This window comes from Hypanus sabinus, chromosome 5 (genome assembly GCF_030144855.1).
Source record: "Hypanus sabinus isolate sHypSab1 chromosome 5, sHypSab1.hap1, whole genome shotgun sequence".
Classification (NCBI taxonomy): Eukaryota; Metazoa; Chordata; class Chondrichthyes; order Myliobatiformes; family Dasyatidae; genus Hypanus; species Hypanus sabinus.
In genome coordinates, this window is record NC_082710.1 from 56,304,461 (window position 1) to 56,324,600 (window position 20,140).

The window sequence follows — 20,140 nt, forward strand, 5'->3', positions numbered from 1 at the left end:
GGGATTTATTAGCCTTTAGTCCTACCAGTCTACTCATCACAGTTTCTTTCCTGATGTCAATCTGTCTCAATTCCTCTGATATCTTATGACCCTGGCCCATCCATACATCTGGGAGATTGCTTGTGTCCTCCCTGGTGAAGACAGATCTAAAGTACGCATTAAATTCTGTTACCATTTCCCTGTTTCCCATAACAATTTCTCCCAATTCATTCTTCAAGGGGCCAACATTGTTCTTAACTATCTTCTTTCTCTTCACATAGCTAAAAAGCTTTTGCTATCCCCTTTTATATTCCTGGCTAGACTGAGCTCATACCTGATTTTTTCTCTCCGTATTGCTTTTTAGTTAAGATCTGCTGTTCCTTAAAACTTTCCCAATCATCTGTATTCCCACTCATCTTAGCCCTGTCATACTTCTTTTTCTTTAATGCTATATAATCTCTGACTTCCTTTGTCAACCGCTGTGGCCCCTTCCCCCTCTTTGAATCCTTCCTTCTCATTGGAATGAACTGCTTTTGCATCTTTTGTATTATCCCCAAGAATAACTGCCACTGCTGATCTACTGTCTTTCCTGCCAGGGCATCCGCCCATTTAACTTTGGCCAGCTCTTCCCTCATGGCTCCGTAGTCTCCTTTATTTAATTGCAACACTGACACCTCTGATCTGCCCTTATCCCTCTCAAATTGTAGATAAAAACTTATCATGTTATGATCACTACTTCCTAATGGCTCCTTTACTTCAAGATCACTTATCAATTCCTGTTCATTACACATCACCAAGTCCAAAATAGCCTCGTTCCTGGTTGGCTCAAGCACAAGCTGTTCCAAAAATACATCCCTTACGACACTCCACAAACTCCCTATCCTGGGGTCCAGCACCTACCTGATTCTCCCAGTTCACCTGCATGTTGAAATCTCCCATAACGACTGCATTACCTTTAGCACATGCCAATGTTAACTCCCTAATCAACTTGTACCCAATATCCACGCTACTGTTTGGGGGTCTGTACACAACACCCATTAGGGTCTTTTTACCCTTACTGTTCCTCAGCTCAATCCACACAGACTCTACTTCCCCTGTTCCCAAGTCACCTCTTGCTAAAGACTGAATCTCATTCCTCACCAACAGGGCCACCCCACCCCCTCTTCCCATATTTCTGTCTCTATGATAGCACGTATACCCTGGTACACTCAATTCCCAGGTCTGATCCCCTTGCAGCCATGTCTCCGTTATCCCAACAATATCGTAGTTCCCCATTTTCATCTGAGCTTCAAGCTCATCTGTCTTATTTCTGACACTACGCGCATTCAAGTATAGAATTCTTAGCCCATTCCTCCTCTCTTTGCTTAAAACACTGTCTATTGTACCTAACCCAGCTCCTTGAACTTCCATCGGGCTAATTGCACCTTGAATTTTGATGACCTTCTCAAGATCACCCAAACCTTCTACACATTTAACCCCATGCCCCTTCTGACCAACCCTCTGTACATGTAACTTTTCCAACACATGTTCTGTCTCACCTTTCTCCTTTACACAATTAATATTTGGGAAACGTGTATTCCCCATCTGTCCCTTATCCTTCATCATATCATCTTCTCTCGTAATCTGGATCCCTGCCCCCTGCACATCTAGTTTAAACCCCCCCGAGCAGCACTGGCAAACATTCCTGCAAGAATGTTAGTACCCCTCCAGTTCAGATGTAGACCGTCCCTTCGAAACAGATCCCAATGTCCCTGGAACAAAGACCAATTATCCAAAAACCTGAACCCTTCCTTCCTGCACCATGCTGTCAGCCTTGTATTAATGTGCATAATCATTCTATTCTTCGCCTCACTCGCACGTGGCACAGGTAGCAATCCCGAGATTGTCACCCTGGAGGTCCTGCCTTTCAGCTTCCCTCCTAACTCCCTGAACTCTCTAAGCAGGACCCCCTCGCTCACCTTACCTACATCGTTGGTCCCTACATGGACCACTACATCTGGGTTCATGCCCTCGTTCTCAAGAATAGTCTGCACCCGATCTGAGATGTCCCGGACCCTGGCACCAGGGAGGCAACATACCATCCGAGACTCCCGATCTGCCCCACAAAATCTCCTATCTGCCCCCCTGACTACAGAATCCCCTAAAACTATCGCTCTCTTCTCTTCCCTCCTCCCCTTTCTAGTTGAGGGTTCAACCTCTGTGCCAGAGGCAGGACCACTACAACTCATTCCTGATAGGTCATCCCCATCAACAGTATCCAGTACGGTATACTTATTGTTAATGGGAATGGCCGCAGGGATGCTCTGCTCTCTCTCCCTGCTCCCCCTGCCTCTCTGGACCGTCACCCATCTGTCTACTTCTTGGATTTTTGGTGTGACTACCTCCTGATAACTCCTATCTATCTCTGCCTCTGCCTCCCGAATGATCCGTAGTTCATCCAGCTCCCGCTCCAACTCCCTAACTCAGGCTGATAGGAGCTGCAGCTGGACGATATTTGTATATTTTATTATATTATATTATATTTGGTATATTTTATATATGTTTCTCTAACATTAATGAACATGCTGTTTCAAGATGTGAATAAACCATTAAATTTAGGTTTCCTAACTCTCACAGCCAACCAATGATACTTACAGCTGTGGCCTTTTCCTGTGCATCAATACTAGCCAAAAGATTTTGTACTCGTTCATGGATTCTGTCCCATGCAGGATGGCCAACTGGATCAAAATAAAACCTACTTGACAAAGAAAGATAAATTCAAAACAATTACTTTTCAAGAGAATCATATCATCACTGGTCATAAAGATAAAGAAAGCATCTTATCTAAGAATACAACATACATTTTTTCTTGGCAATGTTTGAATTTATTCAGTAGTAATTTCCCAGTAAATTCACCCTTCCCTACCACTGTTTGCAGAAGAGAACCATGCCCAATGGGAAGATGAGTCATAAATAAAACTACAGATATATAAATATAGAGTGGCACCTCATGTATATCTAATATACAGGAAAAATGGATTGTAACTATTTTTGCTGTGGGACTCAGAATACTTTACAAGTACAGGGAATCCCTCGTATTGTCTGTTTAAATATATCACACCAGATCCCTACCAAATCTCTTTTGAACAATATTGAAGGATCTGGTGATAACAAATTAAGAATAATTAGCTTAAGTCCCCTTTACCCCATTATCAATTTCAAAGTAATTAATTGAAAGTAATGGTGTGAATTTTGATGTGCTTCATCTTGCCACTCCCATTATTTCATCAAGCAAAAAGTATTTCAAACAAAAATGAAACAAGTAGTTCCTACCCCATTTTTGTTCTAAACTTTATTTTCTTGCTTTTATATACTCTTAATTTAGTTCTGAGATAGGACTATTAGGGAATTCATCAGAGGATTACAGTACTTTGTGTAAATAGTATACACTTAACATTATCTCATACAATTTAAATTAGTCTATATCTCGAATTCAAATTAATACTACTGTAATGCTTGAAAACGCTAGTGTGATTCTAACTAGGAAACACAAAGGTGTCTGACATTCTTTTGCATGATATCCAGTAAGCAGTAAAAGTTAATTGATAGAAAATATAGAAACATAGAAAACAGAAAATTTACAGCATATTACAGGTCCCACGGCCCACAATATTGTGCTGACCATGTAACATACTCTAGAAGCTGCCTAGAACCTCCCTACTGGATAGCCTTCTATTTTTCTAAGTTCAATTTACCTATCTAAGAGTCTCTTAAAAGACCTTAATGTATCTTCCTCTACCACCTTCGTTGGCATGCATTCCACACACCCACCACTCTCTGCATGAAAAACTTACCTCTGACATCCCCCTTGACCCTACTTCCAAGCACCTTAAAACTTTGCCCCCTTGTGTTAGCCATTTCAGCCCTGGGAAAAAGCCTCTGGCTATCCACATGAGTGGAGAGAGAGAGCAGCTTCAAGTTCCTGGGTGTCAAGTTCTCTGAGGATCTAACCTGGTCCCAACACATTGACGTAGTCACGAAGAAGGCAAGATAGCGGGTATACTTTATTAGGAGTTTGAAGCGATTTGGCATGTCAATAAATACACTCAAAAACTTCTAAAGTTGTACCATGGAGAGCATTCTGACAGGTTGCATCACTGTCTGGTATGGAGGGTCTACTGCACAGGACTGAAAGAAGCTGCAGAAGTTTGTAAATCTAGTCAGCTCCATCTTGAGCACTAGCCTACAAAGTACCAGGACACCTTTAGGGAGCGGTGTCTCAGAAAGGCAGCGTCCATTATTAAAGGCCTCCAGCACCCAGGGCATGCCCTTTTCTCACTGTTACCTTCAGGTAGGAGATACAGAATCCTAAAGGCACACACTCAGTGATTCAGGAACAGCTTCTTCCCCTCTGCCATCCGATTCCTGAATGGACTTAGAAGCTTTGGACACTACCTTACTTTTTAAATCTACAGTATTTCTATTTTTGCACATTTTTTAATCATCTATTCAATATACGTAATTGATTTACTTGTTTATTTGTTATTACATTTTATTTTATTTATTATTATTATTTTTTCTCTCTTTCTGCTAGATTATGTATTGCATTGAACTACTGCTGCTAAGTTAACAAATTTTACATCACATGCCAGTGATAATAAACCTGATTCTGATTCTTATTCTGATTCTATCAGGTCACCTCTCGTCCTCTGTCATTCCAAGGAGAAAAGGCCAAGTTCACTCATCCTATTCTCATTAGGCATGCTCCCTAATCCAGGCAACATCCTTGTAAATCTCCACTGCACTCGCTCTATAGTATCCACATCCTTTCTATAATGAAATGACTAGAACTGAACACAGTACTCCAAGAGGGGTCTGATCAGAGTCCTATATAGCTGTAACATTACCTCATGGCTCTTGAACTCAATCCCACGGTTGATGAAGGCCAGCACACCATATAACTTCTTGACAACACTGTCAACTTGCACAGCAGCTTTGAGTGTCCTATGGACACTCACTGGTCTATGAGATCTCTCTGATCCTCCACACTGCCAAGTGTATTACTATTAATATTATATTCTGTCTTCAAATTTGACCCTCTGAAATGAACCACTTTACACTTTTCTCGGTTGAATTCCATCTGCCACTCCTCAGTCCAGTTCTGCATCCTATCAATGTTGCGCTGTAACCTCTGACAACCTTCCAGACTATCCACAACACCCCCAACTTTTGTATCATCAGCAAACTTACTAACTCACCTTCTACTTCCTCATCCAGGTCACAAAGAGGAGGGGTCCCAGGACATATCCCTGCAAAACACCTCTGGTCACCGTCCTCCAAGCAGAACACAAACCATCCACAACCACCCTTTGCCTTCTCTGGGCAAGCCAATTATGGGTCCATAAAGCAAAGTCTCCTTGGATCCCATGCCTCATTATTTTCTGAAATAGCCTCATATGGGGAACCTTGTCAAATGCCTTAGTGATGCACTGCATCCACTGCCCTACATTCATCAATGTGTTTTGTTACGTTCTCAATGAACTGCATCAGGTTCGTAAGGCATGATCTTCCCTTGACAAAGCCATACTGACTATACCTAATCAAGTTATGTCTCTCCAAATGTTCATAAATCCTGCCTCCCAGGATCTTCTCCAACAATCTGCCCACCACTGAAGTAAGACTCACTGGTCTATAATTTCCTGGGTTATCTCTGCTCCCTTTCTTAAACAAGGGAATGACGTTTGCAACCTTCTAATCCCCTGGTACTTCTCCCATCCCTATTGATGATGCAAAGATCATCACTAAAAGCCCAGCAATCTCTTCCCTCACTTCCCACAGTAGCCTGGGGTGTATCTAACCCGGTCCCAGTAACTTATCTAACTTAATACCTTTCAAAAGCTCCAGCACATCCTCTTTCTTAATGTCTATACACGCAAGTATTTCAGTCTGCTTAAGTCATCCCCACCCTTGCTGGTCCTTATTACTGGTGCTGGACTGGGAGAGAAACTACTTTTCTAATGAAAAATTAAATTTATACATCATTGCACTTTCAGGTGCATGGAAAAGAAAAGCTTCTGAGTTAGTAATGTAATGTGATTTGAAAAGCAGGCATGAAGAAGTAATGCAACTGCAAGTACTGATCATGAGACTATAATATTGCTACTAGAGTATTGTAACAGTGGATCAGATAAGCTATTCACCATCTTCATGTCTGTTTAGGTGAAGCCAGAGACTGCACTGTTCTTGATGTTTCGAAAAGGCAGTCAGCAACATTTTGAAGAAGAGTACCTTCACAAAACATTTGATCTAAAATGACTAGGGTCAGCGCCTCAGATTTTGCAGTTTCATTTTATAAATCTCATTCTTGGTGGAGGACATGAAGAGAGAACCTTTCTCCCTCCTAAATATTGCAAATGCCACCTCTCAGTAACCTCCGCTGTAGATGGTGGCTTCTCCAAGGCAATGAACTTGTAGGCTTTCAAAAACTAATCAACAACTGTCATGATGACCAACTTCCCCTTGGATGGAGAGAGACCTGTGACAAAATCCTGTGAGAGTTCAAGGTATTTCAGGAACAGGTAGTGAGTGGAGGAGCCCTTGAGGTTGGGTTCCTTGTTCCAGGCACATAACTTGCATGCCTGGGCGTAATACTGAATCTCTTTCGTCATCCTGGGCCACCAATACCTCCTCTTGATAAATTTGAGGGTCCTGGAAATCCCTGGGTAAGCGGTCATTCTCGACAAATGTCCCCATTGAGAGTATCTGGGACTGGACCGAACTTGGGACAAACAGCCTACCCGGAGGACTGTTGAATCTACCCTTGCGCTTGGGCCTTATGAACAAGAGCGTCAATACCCCAACGAATTGGCTCTACCACCCTGGCCTGGGACAAATTTGTGGTAGGCTGCCTCTTTCGTTCCAGTTTGTCAAACTGACAGGACATGGTGTTGAGCTCTTCAACCCAGTTCCATAGGTCAGGATGAATTCAAAGCGGTACTGAACAAAGGCCACCTGGCCTGCCTGGAATTCATCCTCTTGGCCTCCTGATTACCAGCCAGTTTCCTGTGGTCAGTCCAAACGATAAAAGGGGTCTTGGCCCTCTCTCCAGTGACACCATTCCTGTAGTGCTAACGTAACCACAAGAAGCTCCCAATTCCCGATGTCATATTTCCTTTCTGAGGGGATAGCCGCATGGAGAAGAATGCACATGGGTGCAGTATTTACTGTCTGAGGGGACAAGATAGCACCCACTCACATGTAAGAGATGTCCACTACCACGATGAAGGGAAGGTCTGGGTTTGGAGAAACCAAGATGGGAGCTGATGTGAACCACAGCTTAAACTCTGCAAAGGCAGCCTCTGCTTTAATCGTCCAAACAAAAGGGCCCATGGATTTCTTAGTTAATGCTGTCAATGGAGCTGGCACTGAGATGAAGTTCCTGATGAACTTCCAGTAGAATCACAGGAATCACTGGACTTGTCTGATACTGGATGGTGATGGCCACTCTCTGATTGCCTGGGTCTTGGTAGGGTCCATCTTGAGATTGCTATGGGAGATGATGAGACCCAAAAATGAAACAGTTGTCACGTGAAACTCCAACTTCTCCAACTTGACATGAAGTCCTTGGTCTAGGAGCCTCTTTAAAATTCCCTGACATGAGCAATGTGCTCCTCCATGAACTTCCAGTAGATTAGGATACCATCCAGGCAGACAGATGCATATTTATGGAGAGTATCCTGGAGCATGTCGTTTATAAAGGCTTGTAAAACAGCCTGAGCATTCGCAAAGCTGAAAGGCATAACCAGGTACTCATAGTACCTTGTCAGTGTATTGATTGCATTCTTCCACTCATTGCCTTCCCAAATACAGACTAGATCATATGCAAACACGAAGAAATCTGCAGATGCTGGAAATTCAAACAACACACACAAAATGCTGGTGGAATGCAGCAGGCCAGGCAGCATCTATAGGGAGGAGCGCTGTTGACGTTTCGGGCTGAGATCCTTCATCAGGACTAACTGAAAGGAAAGACAGTAAGAGATTTGAAAGTTGGAAGGGGAGGGGAAAATGCGAAATGATAGGAGAAGACCGGAGGGGGTGGGGTGAAGCTGAGAGCCAGACAGGTGATTGGCAAAAGGGATACAGAGCTAGAGAAGGGAAAGGATCATGGGACGGGAGGCCTACGAAGAAAGAAAGGGGGAGGGGAGCACCAGAGGGAGATGGAGAACAGGCAGAGTGATGGGCAGAGAGAGAAACAAAAACTAAATATATCAGTGATGGGGAAAGAAGGGGAGGGGCATTAACGGAAGTTAGAGAAGTCAATGTTCATGTCATCAGGTTGGAGGCTACTCAGCTGGTATATAAGGTGTTGTTCCTCCAGCTGAATGTGGCTTCATCTTGACAGTATACAGTATGCACCAGTTTTGTGAGTACCGTCACTCCTCGGAGTATCTTGAAAGCTGTATTCATGAGTGGAAGGAGTTGGCAATTTTGGCCATTATGCAGTTTATTCCCCTATAATCAATGCATGGCCTTAGGCTCCCATCTTTCTTTTGTATGAAGAAGAACCCTGCCTCAGCAGATGAGGTGGAGGGTGAAATGAAGCCCATGAGAAGAGCTTTTTTTATACACTTCCCCTTTATACTCTCCTCCATTGTGCTTCTCCTGGGCCCCAGAGCCCATACATTCCACTCTGCAGGGTTCAAGTACTGGGCAGCAGGACTATTGACTATTGTCAATGCAATGCTCCTCAGGCAGGATGAAGAGATCATTACTCCCCAACGCCATTCGGCTCTACAACTCAACCACCAGGGGCAAGACATGTTAAGTGCCGGGGTTAGGACTGAGCTTAAGTTACCATTCAATGCACTTTAGTAAACTATTTAAGAACTTTTTAAAAGCTATTTATTAATGCTTTTTGGGAGGGTGATTTTAGATGCATATCATATTTATACTGAGTTAAATACTGCATGTAATTAGTTTTGCTACAATAAGTGTATGGGACACTGGAAAAATGTTGAATTTCCCCTTGGGGATGAATAAAGTATCTATCTATCTATCTAACTATCTATCTTACAGCATCGGTGCAGTGGAAGAGTTGAGGCCTTTTCCTTGCTTAATACCTTTTCCAAGTCCTTGTAGATGGAAGGAATTTTGACTGGTCTGGGAGTTGCTATTTCCTCCAGACCTTCCTTCAAGGACAACTCCTGAAGTTTCTTAGGTGACAGGCTGATTTGAGTCCTCTCCCTACACTCACAAAGTTCATTCATGGAAACAGTGCCCAAATCAGAGTCTGAACCCCTGTCTGTCTCCTCAGGTAACAGCAGTGAGGATTAACAGAGGGTTCTTGCCCACAGGAACAGGCTTCAGGGATCAGCCCTCCTTTCATTGAGACCTGGCAGCCAGATTCCTTAAGCTTGGATGCAAGTTTCTCAGACTGCTCGGACATTTCTTTGGACCTCTCCTGAACTACAGATTCACTCTCTCTAGATTTTGTGGGATTCCAACTAGACTGTGTCGGGACTTGCACAAGCCCGTTGGCCTGAACTGGCTTGTCTGCTCTTGAGGACTTGACTTGGTCTCCAGAAGGTCTCAGGCTCCCTTGCACTGAAGCTTAGCCCTTTATATGCCGTTGGACATGAGGAAGTCTGAGTGTCGGAACATCATGTCGCAAACAATGCCCCTTACAATGACTACGCCAAGCAATGACTCTCCCCACTCTCCGGTACACAGATGGGCAATGCTGGGACAGCCAAGAGTATCCGAGGATCAGGGTACGAGTGGAGAGTCAATGATGTAAGAACGAATGTCTTCCACTAAACCCCAATCCCCATCTGCAAGTCCACAGTCTGGTGCTGGATCTGACTGGAACCTAGCAGTCGGCCATCCAAGACAGTTGTGGGAAAGGACCAGCTCAATTCTCGCGATGTTATGTCGAACCGATGGGTGGTTCCCAAATGCAGGAAATTATCTACAAAAGCCTTCACCCGCCTCAAGTTCTTACCCCAGATGGACTCCACATTCAGCACGAAACCAGAATCCATGGGATTGGGGCTTAGTGGCTGCTGCCATCACAGTCCTCCCTACACTGGGCAGTCTTAGCAGTTCTCCATGCAGCAGTAGCGTGGGATAAATGGCCTGCATGTGAACTGCTTCCCCCACAGTAAAAGCAGTAACCTTGACTCCAATGCCAGGACCTCTCACCAGTGTAGTCCAGCACCATGATACATAGTTCGACTGAATCTTGAGCAGCTGATGGGCTGGTCATGGTCCAAGATTGGGGAATGGAACTGCAATGTGTAGAGCTTGGACTGGCTCTCTTCGACCTTCTGATGTGGTTCCAATCTTGCTCTGCCAGATGATTATCAAGACGGATGGACTGGTTGATGAGAACCCTGTTCTCTGCTGGCTCTCCTAAGGTGAGGGCATCCTTCATTTTGTCTTGGAGTCTGTGACAGTATAATGTGGGCAAGGCCTCCCTGTTCCAACCACGCTCCTGGACCAAGGTCTGAAATTCGATTGCATAGTTGGCCACTGACTGTCCCCTCTGTCGAATCTTCGCCAGGCGATCCGAGGATTGGCTTGCTCCAATGAGGTGATGAAACACCTTCTTCATGGCCGCCCTGAATTCCTCTGAAACTGAGTAAATTTCTGACCTGCGTTCCCAATGTGCAGAGGCCCAAGCCAGGGCTCTTCCAGTAAGAAACGAGAAAATGAGGGCCACTTTTCCCCCATAAGGAAGCTGTAGCAACAACCTGGGTCTTAGTTGAATCTCTCTGGGGTTGGAAGATGGACTGGCTCCGCAGAGTGACCAACAGCTTCACCCGAGCAACTTTGACTTCCTCCCTGCAACAGCTGGCACACAGCAACCTGGAGATCGTGTATCACCAGGCTCTATCTGGAGATTTTCTCGCTGTGGCTGGCCACAGTTAATAAAAGGCTCAATCGTACTGTGACGAGAATCCTTGATGAGGATGAATTGGACCTAAATGCTGGGATGTCCAGTGCAAGGTTTGAGACATGTATTACATAGGATCTGAGCTCATTAGTTCAAGTTTTCCAAATGCTCATAAAACCTTCTCTGGAATTTACAGTGAAAGGTGCAAAAAACAAAAAAAAAAATCCAAAGGGTGGCAGTTCTGTGGGTGAAAATGTCTTGTTATTGAAAGAGAGATCAAAGGAGAATGGCCAGATTGGTTCAAGCTTACAGAAAGATGACAGCAACTGAAATAACCACACTTTACAACTATGGTGTGCAGAAGAGCATTTTTGAATGCGCAACATGTCGACCCTTCAAGTGAAAGGGCTACAGAAGAAAAAGACCGCAAATATACACCTCAGCAGTCACTTTATTAGGTGCAGGAGGTACTTTATAAAGTAAACCTTAAGTATACAGTATATAAATGAACTGGATGGAAATATATATGGTGTAGGGACTCCTTAATTTCAATAGGCAGGATTCACCCAGACTGTTAAGAGTTAAACTTGCCGCATATGTTACATGTTACATTGTACATTATTACTTTTTGGGGGCAAGGTTTTTTCTTATATATTATATATTCAATGTTGCCATTTGTTTGTTGTGGGAATAAAGTGTATGTTAGAAGTAATTACACTTGTGTTGATTTTTGCCAACACTCCTACAACAGGTAGGATAATGTTTACAGATAATACAAAGATTGGTGAAGTTGTGGATAGCATAGAAGATTGCCAAATGATTCTGCAGGATATAAATCATTTGTAGATATGGGCATAAAAATGGCAGATGTAGTTTAACCTGGCCAAATTTGAAGTGCTGCTCATTGGGAGATCAAATGTAAAGGATACAATGGCAAGACTGTTAACAGTGTTGACGCACAGAGTGATTGTGGGGTTCATAAAATCTATAAATCCCTGAAAAAGGCTTCACAGGTTAACAAAGAGGGTAAAAAGAGGGTACAGAAGAAGGCAACATGGCATGCTTGCCTTTAATAGTCAAGGAATTGAGTTCAAAAGTTGGGAAGTTATGTTACATCTTTATAAAACTCTAGTTAGGCCACATCTGGAGTAATACATTGAGTCCTGGTTGCCCCATTAAGGGAAGGATATGAATGCTTTGTAGAGGATGCAGAAAAAAAAGGACACTGTTTGGATTAGACCTACACATGAATGTGCTCTAAGGAGAGGCTGAATAAACATGGGCTGATGGGCTGTTTTATCTGGAGCAGCAGAGACTGATGGGAGATTTGATAGAGGTTTATAAGATTATGAGAGGCTGAGATAGAGTAGACAATTGAAAGGAGATGTGTGGGGCAAGTTTTTACACAGTCAGTGGTGGATGTCTGGAATATGTTGCCTGGGGTGGTGGTGAAGGCAAGTATGATAGAGGGATTCAAGAAAATATTAGACAGTCACATGAAGTGTATAAAATGGAAGGGTATGGGCATTGTATAGGCTGATAAGTTTAGTTTAGTTGAGTATTTGATTACTAATCTAATTAGTTCAGCATAACTAGATCAGAGTGTAGCTGATGTTGGTCCATGGAGGTTATTCTTTCCACAGAGTGTATCTGACCTACTGAGTATTGCTAACATTTTCTGTTTTTATTTGTGCAAGGAATTGTATTTTGTGTTTTTACTCCATGAAACTACACTTAGCTACAAAGATAATCATGCAGTTAGTATTATAATCCTTACCTAGATGATTTTCTCTTTGTACAGATAGATGGCAAGGACTGATCACTTGGATTGTCTCTAACGGTTGAATTCAGTGGATAACTAATAAGCTCGTCTGTATCATTAGACAGTTCTTCCCAGCTAATTGGCTCTCTGAAACTTGGACTCTGGCATTCAGAAAGATACAAGCATTATTTCACTTACAAATGAAACATTACATTGAACTTTGCCAGGCACATGTTATCTTGACCATTTTATATATCCCTACAGTATTCAGTGGAAAATAGAAAGACAAATTTAAACACAGATTTATTTTACTAATTCTGTCTCATGTCTTCAGAGTTTCATCCCTAGGTCTGGGAATAAGTGGCCGAGTATATTCTAATACAAATTTTGACTCCACTAACATTGGCTATTTCCTAATCTCCCAGACATTATCGATAGTGCAAGCCAGGAGGTAAATTATAATAAGTATTCCTAAATTTATGAAAGGGATGTATTCACAGAAAATGCTTAATTTAGCAAAAAGGATAGGGAAAAGATATTGTAGATATTTTGGTACCCTGTATTCCTGTAACCCATATAATATATTGATAGACTAATTTATTGAAGATGCATGTCAGAAAGATGCTGTAGTGGAAAATTTAATGAATACCTATGCATAGGTATTTCTAGAGAAACAGTAATGATCTCAGATAAAAAAATGAAATGTTTTGGGGGACATTATACTTGCCTTATATTGTGTTCTTTGGCAATACACATGTGAATCCATAACAGTCACTTTGAAAATATCCTAACTTTTAAGAGTGTTCAGGTTCATATAGAAGACGGAATGGTACAGTGCTGGAACAACCCTCATCTGTGCTGAGCATAAAGCCAATTTAAATTAACCCCATGGGACTGTAGGTGACTATATCCACCTATGCCCTACCTATTCATGTACCTGTTACTGACACCTCCCACTCCCTGAATAAAAAAGAACTTGCTTTACACATCATCTTTAAAACTTTCCCCCTTTCACTTCAAAGCTTTGCTACCGAAACTTGATATTTCTATCCTTGGAGAAAGATTCTGACTATCAACCCTAACTATGGCTCTCAAAATTTATATATTTCTATCAAGTCATCCCTCAGCCTCTGATACTTTGAGAAAACAAAGAGAAAACAATCCAAGTTTGTCCAACATTCCTTTATGACTAAAACCCTCCAGACCAGGCAACATCATCATTAAAATCTTCTGCACCCTCGATAAACCCTCCATATCCATCCAATAATGAAGCAATTGGATTGCTCAAAATACTCCAAACGTGGTCTAACCAAAATTTTATGGTACAATATAATTTCTAACTTTTTATACTCAAATCCACAATCAATTAAGGGAAGTATAGCTTCTATCCCATCTTATCTCCTTGTGTGCCACTTTCAGGGAGATGTAGACATACACCACAAAATCCCTCTGTACATTAATGCTCTATTGGGTCCTGCCATTTATTATACAATTTCCTTTTTTGTTTGACCTTCCAAAGTGCAACACCTCAAACTTGTCCAGATGAAATTCTGTCCGCCAATTATTTGCCCATTGTATATTCATTGTACTCTTTGACAACTTACACTTATGTTTATGTTGTCTACAAACTTACTAATTAGCCCACCTACATTTTCATCCGAATCATTTAAGTGTGTCATCTGTGGAACACCACTGAACTCAAACCTTTTGTCAGAATAACATTCCTCCAATGCGACCCAGTTACCATGAATCCCAGGTACTTAATATTTTGGTTCTGCTTATCATGTGTGCTTTATTAAAGCTGACATGCACAACATTTCAGTCTCACCTACATTAATCATTTTTGTCACTTCCTCAAAAAAACTCAATCAATCAAGTTGTATAATATGATCTTCCCTGCACAATCCCTACCTTTCCATAATATGCCCATGCTTTTCCAGATGAGAGTAAATTTTATCCCTAAGAACGTTCTCCAATATTTTCCTACTACCAATGTATGGCTTGGCAATTTATCATTTGCTGGATTTTTCCTATTACCCAGAGTAAATGAAAGAACAATGACGGCTATTCTCCAACCCTCTGGAACTTTGATTGTGGCTAATAAGGATAAGATGATATTTGCCAAGGCCCCAACAATGTCCTGATGATCTTGGCCCAAAATATCAACTGTTAATACCTCTCCATAGATCCTGCCTGACCTGCTGAGTTCCTCCAGCATTTTGTAGGTGTTACTCTGGACTTCCAACATCTGCAGAACCTCTTGACATGATATTCATGTCAACCAAGAAAAATGATCTGTATACAATGATGTTAAGAAGATATATATAATTTAATGGTTTTTCATAAAAGTTTTCCATTATCACTGTAAACCCAAATTGGTCATTTGAAGTATCCTTTTATTGACTTGATCTCCCTTTGTGGTTCCAAGGCCATTTTGAGTTTGTAGGCTGTCATTACTGTCACGGGGACATTTATTAGTGATGACCTGCAACAACCTGGTCCCTGAGACTTAGGTGCAAACTATACAAAAATTAACATTTACTGAGTTCTGGCACTGGAATGCATATTTGTTGAAGGACAGCATAGGTGCAACCATGTGGCCATTCTGAGAGGGAAACACATTGCATTGCAATTCTATGACTGTCCATGTCATTTTGATTCAGTACATCCATAATCGGGCTGAAGTTACCATTTCTACAAAATTGTGAAATATGATCCTATCCTACTAAGGTAATCACACACTCCAAAATATGATTTGTCATATGTTTCAGCCACACAAATGTCGGCATTGTGCCTTGCCACACTCTAGCATGTTGCGGAAATGCCTGATAGATAGAAAATGAATTGAGTTGTACAGCCTTACTAGAAATTATAACATAAACTTCCTACCTTGTCTGCACCATATGTTGGTGAGCAAACATCTGGATAAAGGAATTAAATAATAATGAGAAACACATAAAAGACAATATACATTAAATATTTTATTTTTTAATTTCCCAATGAAATACATAATAGTTACTTCCACGTGGATACTAGCAAGAGTACTATTTATGATAGTAATATAATTGGAAACATTCTACAATTTTAAATTGGAGTTTAGCTATCTAACTCCTTTTAATATTAAATGAATCAATTATTATCTAACAATATACTATCATGTTGTTAGAATTTTAATACTATATCTCGATCTTAAAATTCCACACTACTTTCACAAGTGTCAAATTATGGTCATTCACTTGGTCCACAAGCAAATTGGAGTCAATTATGTATTGAATTGAACTGATTTGATTTTATTTCTTACATCCTGCTTACAAGTGTTCAGTCCATTGACTTTATGTCAGCTGTAGAGCATTTCCATTCCCCCACTAATTTTCCAAACAAAAAAATTAATGCTAAGCTTTATGAATGCAATTAAATACTTCATGAAAAACTTAGGTTCTGAGGAAGAATGCATTGAAGGTGAAAAAGTTTGCAAGATAAGGAAGTTTAGGAAGACTGGTTCTAACTCAGGATCCAAAATAGTTCATACTACATAGTGGGATAAAAATGTAAACACTTAAAAGGATATGAAACTACAACTTTGAACTTTTGAATTTGACTTACCAGATTTGATACTATGTAGAAATTTAGAAGCAATTACACTGAACATAGAAATGCATAGCTTTGAAGTTACAAAGAATTCAGCAGCATAAGGGGTGATAAATAGGGCAAAATAAGCAAACATTCCATTGGTAAAATAAGAGCTTTACATAAGTAAAATCCTACCACAACTGCACCAAGCTGAACTTGCAGTTCTTGGTCTGGCTCTTGTGCTTTTATCAAACATTGAGCATGATAGTGATGGAGTATACTTCTCTGACTTCCTTCTGTCACACTAATATAAACAAAAGGTGTTTTGCAATTATGATGCTGTTTATAACGTTATGTAATTCTATTCCCATCTGACCTATCACCAGCCATGAGCTAAGCTTCAAATCTTACCTCAAAACCATCTATATATACTTTTCCTTAGAAATAGTACTTGGACTCCTCAAAGTCATTGACTCATTTTGTTTCTTTGTTCCAATGCTTTAAGTCTCTTTACTTCATGTTTCTTTACTCCATGTTTTGGAAACTCTATTTTATCAATACTCTTACATTAAAACTTAATTAATAAAGAAGGCATATAATAGAGCAAAAATTAGCGGGAAATTCAAGGATTTGTAGGCTTTCAAATAAACAGAATGATAGAAGGCAACTAAAAAAGTCATAAAGAGAGTAAAGAAGGAATATGAAAATAAACTAGCCAATAATATCAAAGAGGGTACCAAAGATTTCTTCAGATACATAAAGTGTAAAAGAGAGGCAAGAGTGGATTTTGGACTGCCGGCAAACTACGCTGGTGAGGTAGTAATGGGGGACAAGGAAATAGCAGATGAATTGAATGTATTTTGCATCAGTATTCACTGTGGAAGACACTAGCAATATGGTGGAAGTTCCAGGTGTCATGGGTCATGAAGTGTGTTAAGTTACCATTATTTGGGAGAAGGTTCTTGAGAAAGTGAAAGGTCTGAAGGCAGATACGTCATCTGGACCAGCTGGTGTACACCCCAGGGTTCTAAAAGAGATGGCTGAAGAGATTGTGGGGGCATTAGTAATGATCTTTCAAGCATCACTAGATTCTGGAATGGTTTCAGAAGACAGGAAAATTGGTAATATCACTCCACTCTTCAAGAAGGGAGAGAAGCAGAAGAAAGGAAATTATTGTCCAGTTAGTCTGACTTCAATGGTTGTGAAGATGTTGGAATCGATTACTAAGGATGAGGTCTCAGGGTACTTTAGACATCTCGAGTTTCCCCAAATTCTAAGGTATTATAGGCTAGTTAGTCTGACTTCAGTGGTTGGGAAGATGTTGGAGTTGATTGTTAAGTATGTAGTTTTGGGGTACTTGGAGGCACATGAAAAATAGGACATAGAATGATTTCCTCAAGAGAAAATCTTGCTTGACAAATCTGTTGGAATTCTTTGAAGAAATAACAAGCAGGACAGACAAAGGAGAATCAGTTGATGCTGCCTACTTGGATTTTTAGAAGGCCTTTTACAGATAAGATATGGGTTGAGAAGATTATATGACCCATATAATCTTTATGAGATTGCTTAACAAGTTAAGACCCCATGGTATTACAGGAAAGATACTAGCATGGATAAAACAATGGCTGACAAGCAGGAGGCAAAGAATGCGAATAAAGGGAGTCTTTTCTGGTTGGCTGCCAGTGACTAGTGGTGTTCCACTATGGTCTGTGTTGGTACCGCTTCTTTTTACATTATATGTCAATGACTTAGATAACGAAATTGATGGTTTTGTTGCAAAGTTTGTGGACTATACGAAGCTTGGAGGTCTGGTAGTTTTGAGGAAGTAGAGAGGCTACAGAAGGACTTTGACTTATTAGGAGAATGGGCAAAGAAATGGCAGATGAAATACATTGTTAGAAAGTAATTTGTCATGCACTTAGGTAGAAGAAATTAAAGGGTAGACTATTCTCTAATGGAGAGAGAATACAAAAAGCTGAGGTGCAAAGGGACTTGGGAGTCCTGTGCAGGATTCCTGAAAGTTAATTTGCAGGTTGAGTCTGTGGTGAGAAAGGCAAATGTGATGTTAGTACTTATTTCAAGAGGACTAGAATACAAAAGCAAGAATGTAATGGAGGACCTTCATGGTCTTGAGAATCTTGATGGCCTTGAGAACCTTGGACACTTAGGCTGGGTAGCTTCAGTCAGGAAGCTTAGGCCAGGTAGCTTAGGTTGGGCATTTTAGAGCCAGAAGAAGCTCTGAGACCTGGAAACTTGAGCCATTGAAAATATAAAGCTCAAAACCTAAAGATGGATCCTGAAAGGATCTTGCTTACAGTGTTTCACTCTTCACTATTTTTCTGGAGCCAATTTGGATACAAAAGGCTGTACTCTCAATGTTACAGACTGAGACAGCATAGACAGACTCTTCTTATCACTGAGCGAGCTGGATCTCTGAAGATCTGTTTCATTTGCTACATGAAATTTCAATTTTTACAGAATGTATCATGACATTGGCTAAATATAAGGAAGCTTTGTCATGAGCCCCTTTATGACGTGTATTTGTTAATTGGTGTCTTATCTAGAGTCGTTAAGCCCTTGTGCTTTTTGTTTAATCTTGTCAAGTTTATTTTGATTGGCATGGGTTTTCCACATACTGTGATTATTTAAAGTGGACTCCTGATTAGCGCTTGTTGTGGGGTCCTTGTATTTCGAGAATGATCTGTCTCATGGTTTCACTCAGTCCAGCCATCGATGTTTTGTTGGAATTAAATTTGTTTTGTTGGAATCTCTTGTTTCTATCTCTACATGGAAATCTGTTGTTCCTCCCCATCTGGGTTTGGTCATCTGTCAGTACACACCATGACAATTTTTCTTTTGTCAGGGTTACTTTCCTTGTGTGTTTGCACACTCCAGCCAGAGATCAGCTTTTGTAGCAGGGCTCTTCAAGGCTGCAAACTCAAATTACTGTTTCAGGGGATATTTGTACACTGGAAAGTTGCTACCATTATCTCACTTATCTGAACAGACAGATGGGAATTATGTATTGTGAAAGGTTAGTCCATTCCACTGCAGTTACTAGCATGAAAGCATATTTCAATTATTCCCAATACTGTCCTTCCAAACATTGATTTGATATTGACAAAGGCATACCATTACTTGCAAGGAACAACATCAGGAAAGTGAAAGTTCTTCCAAAATTGGCACTATTGACTTTAATGCTGATTTGTTGAATCCAATGAACAGTATTGATAAGCTTGCTTGAAGTACTAAATTTTTATGCAGATCTGAGTCATGGAACACCAAAGCCAGGACCCTGGGTACTTATAACTTGAAAAGCTTAGAATGGAGACTGGAGAAAACCAGAATGTTGTCTAGAGACACTTGGAATGAAAACTTAAGAAACTTCAGACATGGACTTGAGAATAGATGGGATTTTCACCCAAACTGACCAGTGTCAAAATCCCACTGTTCAATCTTTGCTGCGTCCATTACTTGGGTAGGGTCCCTCTGTATGTGCCCTGGCAGTATTGGAACCCAAGAGTGGAGGAAAAACAGACTCTAACATAGAGACGAGACAAGAGTTTATTCATAATAATTGCAAAAGAACATCGATGGCTCAGCCGAGTGACACTGTGCTAAGTAACATTCTCAAAACCAAGACTTTGCAATTAGCGCTAATTGGGTGTCTATTTAAATATTACAAGTAACAGGGAATCCCAGAGCCTATCAAAATTAACTTAACAAGCTTAAACAGAAAGCACTAGGGGACCACATTACAACAAGCGAGTTGCTTGTGAAAACACAAGGAACGCAACAATCCTCATTAAACAACAATTAACTAATTCAGGTGCTCTTAAAACCTTGGAGCCCAATACTCTCCTGCACTCTGCTCAGGCCCAAAGTGCTACTAAAAATCTGTGTGGTTGTTGAAAAGGACTAGATGGAGCACAATCCAAACTACTAATCAATTC

General features: G+C 40.9%; 1 protein-coding gene across 4 annotated transcripts in view; it reads right to left on the reverse strand.

Moving 5' to 3' along the window:
- spata6l (spermatogenesis associated 6-like) overlaps nt 1-20,140 on the reverse strand; it is a 100,755-nt gene that overhangs the window by 29,317 nt on the left and 51,298 nt on the right. For 3 of the 4 annotated variants that reach the window (XM_059969986.1, XM_059969989.1, XM_059969987.1), the window contains 4 exons: nt 16,383-16,491; nt 15,507-15,538; nt 12,633-12,778; nt 2,614-2,716 (listed from right to left, as the gene is read on the reverse strand). In XM_059969986.1, coding sequence (XP_059825969.1) covers nt 2,614-2,716; nt 12,633-12,778; nt 15,507-15,538; nt 16,383-16,491 — 390 coding nt within the window. The remainder of the gene's footprint in view (nt 1-2,613; nt 2,717-12,632; nt 12,779-15,506; nt 15,539-16,382; nt 16,492-20,140) is intronic. The other variant, XM_059969988.1, reaches the window with a different exon arrangement.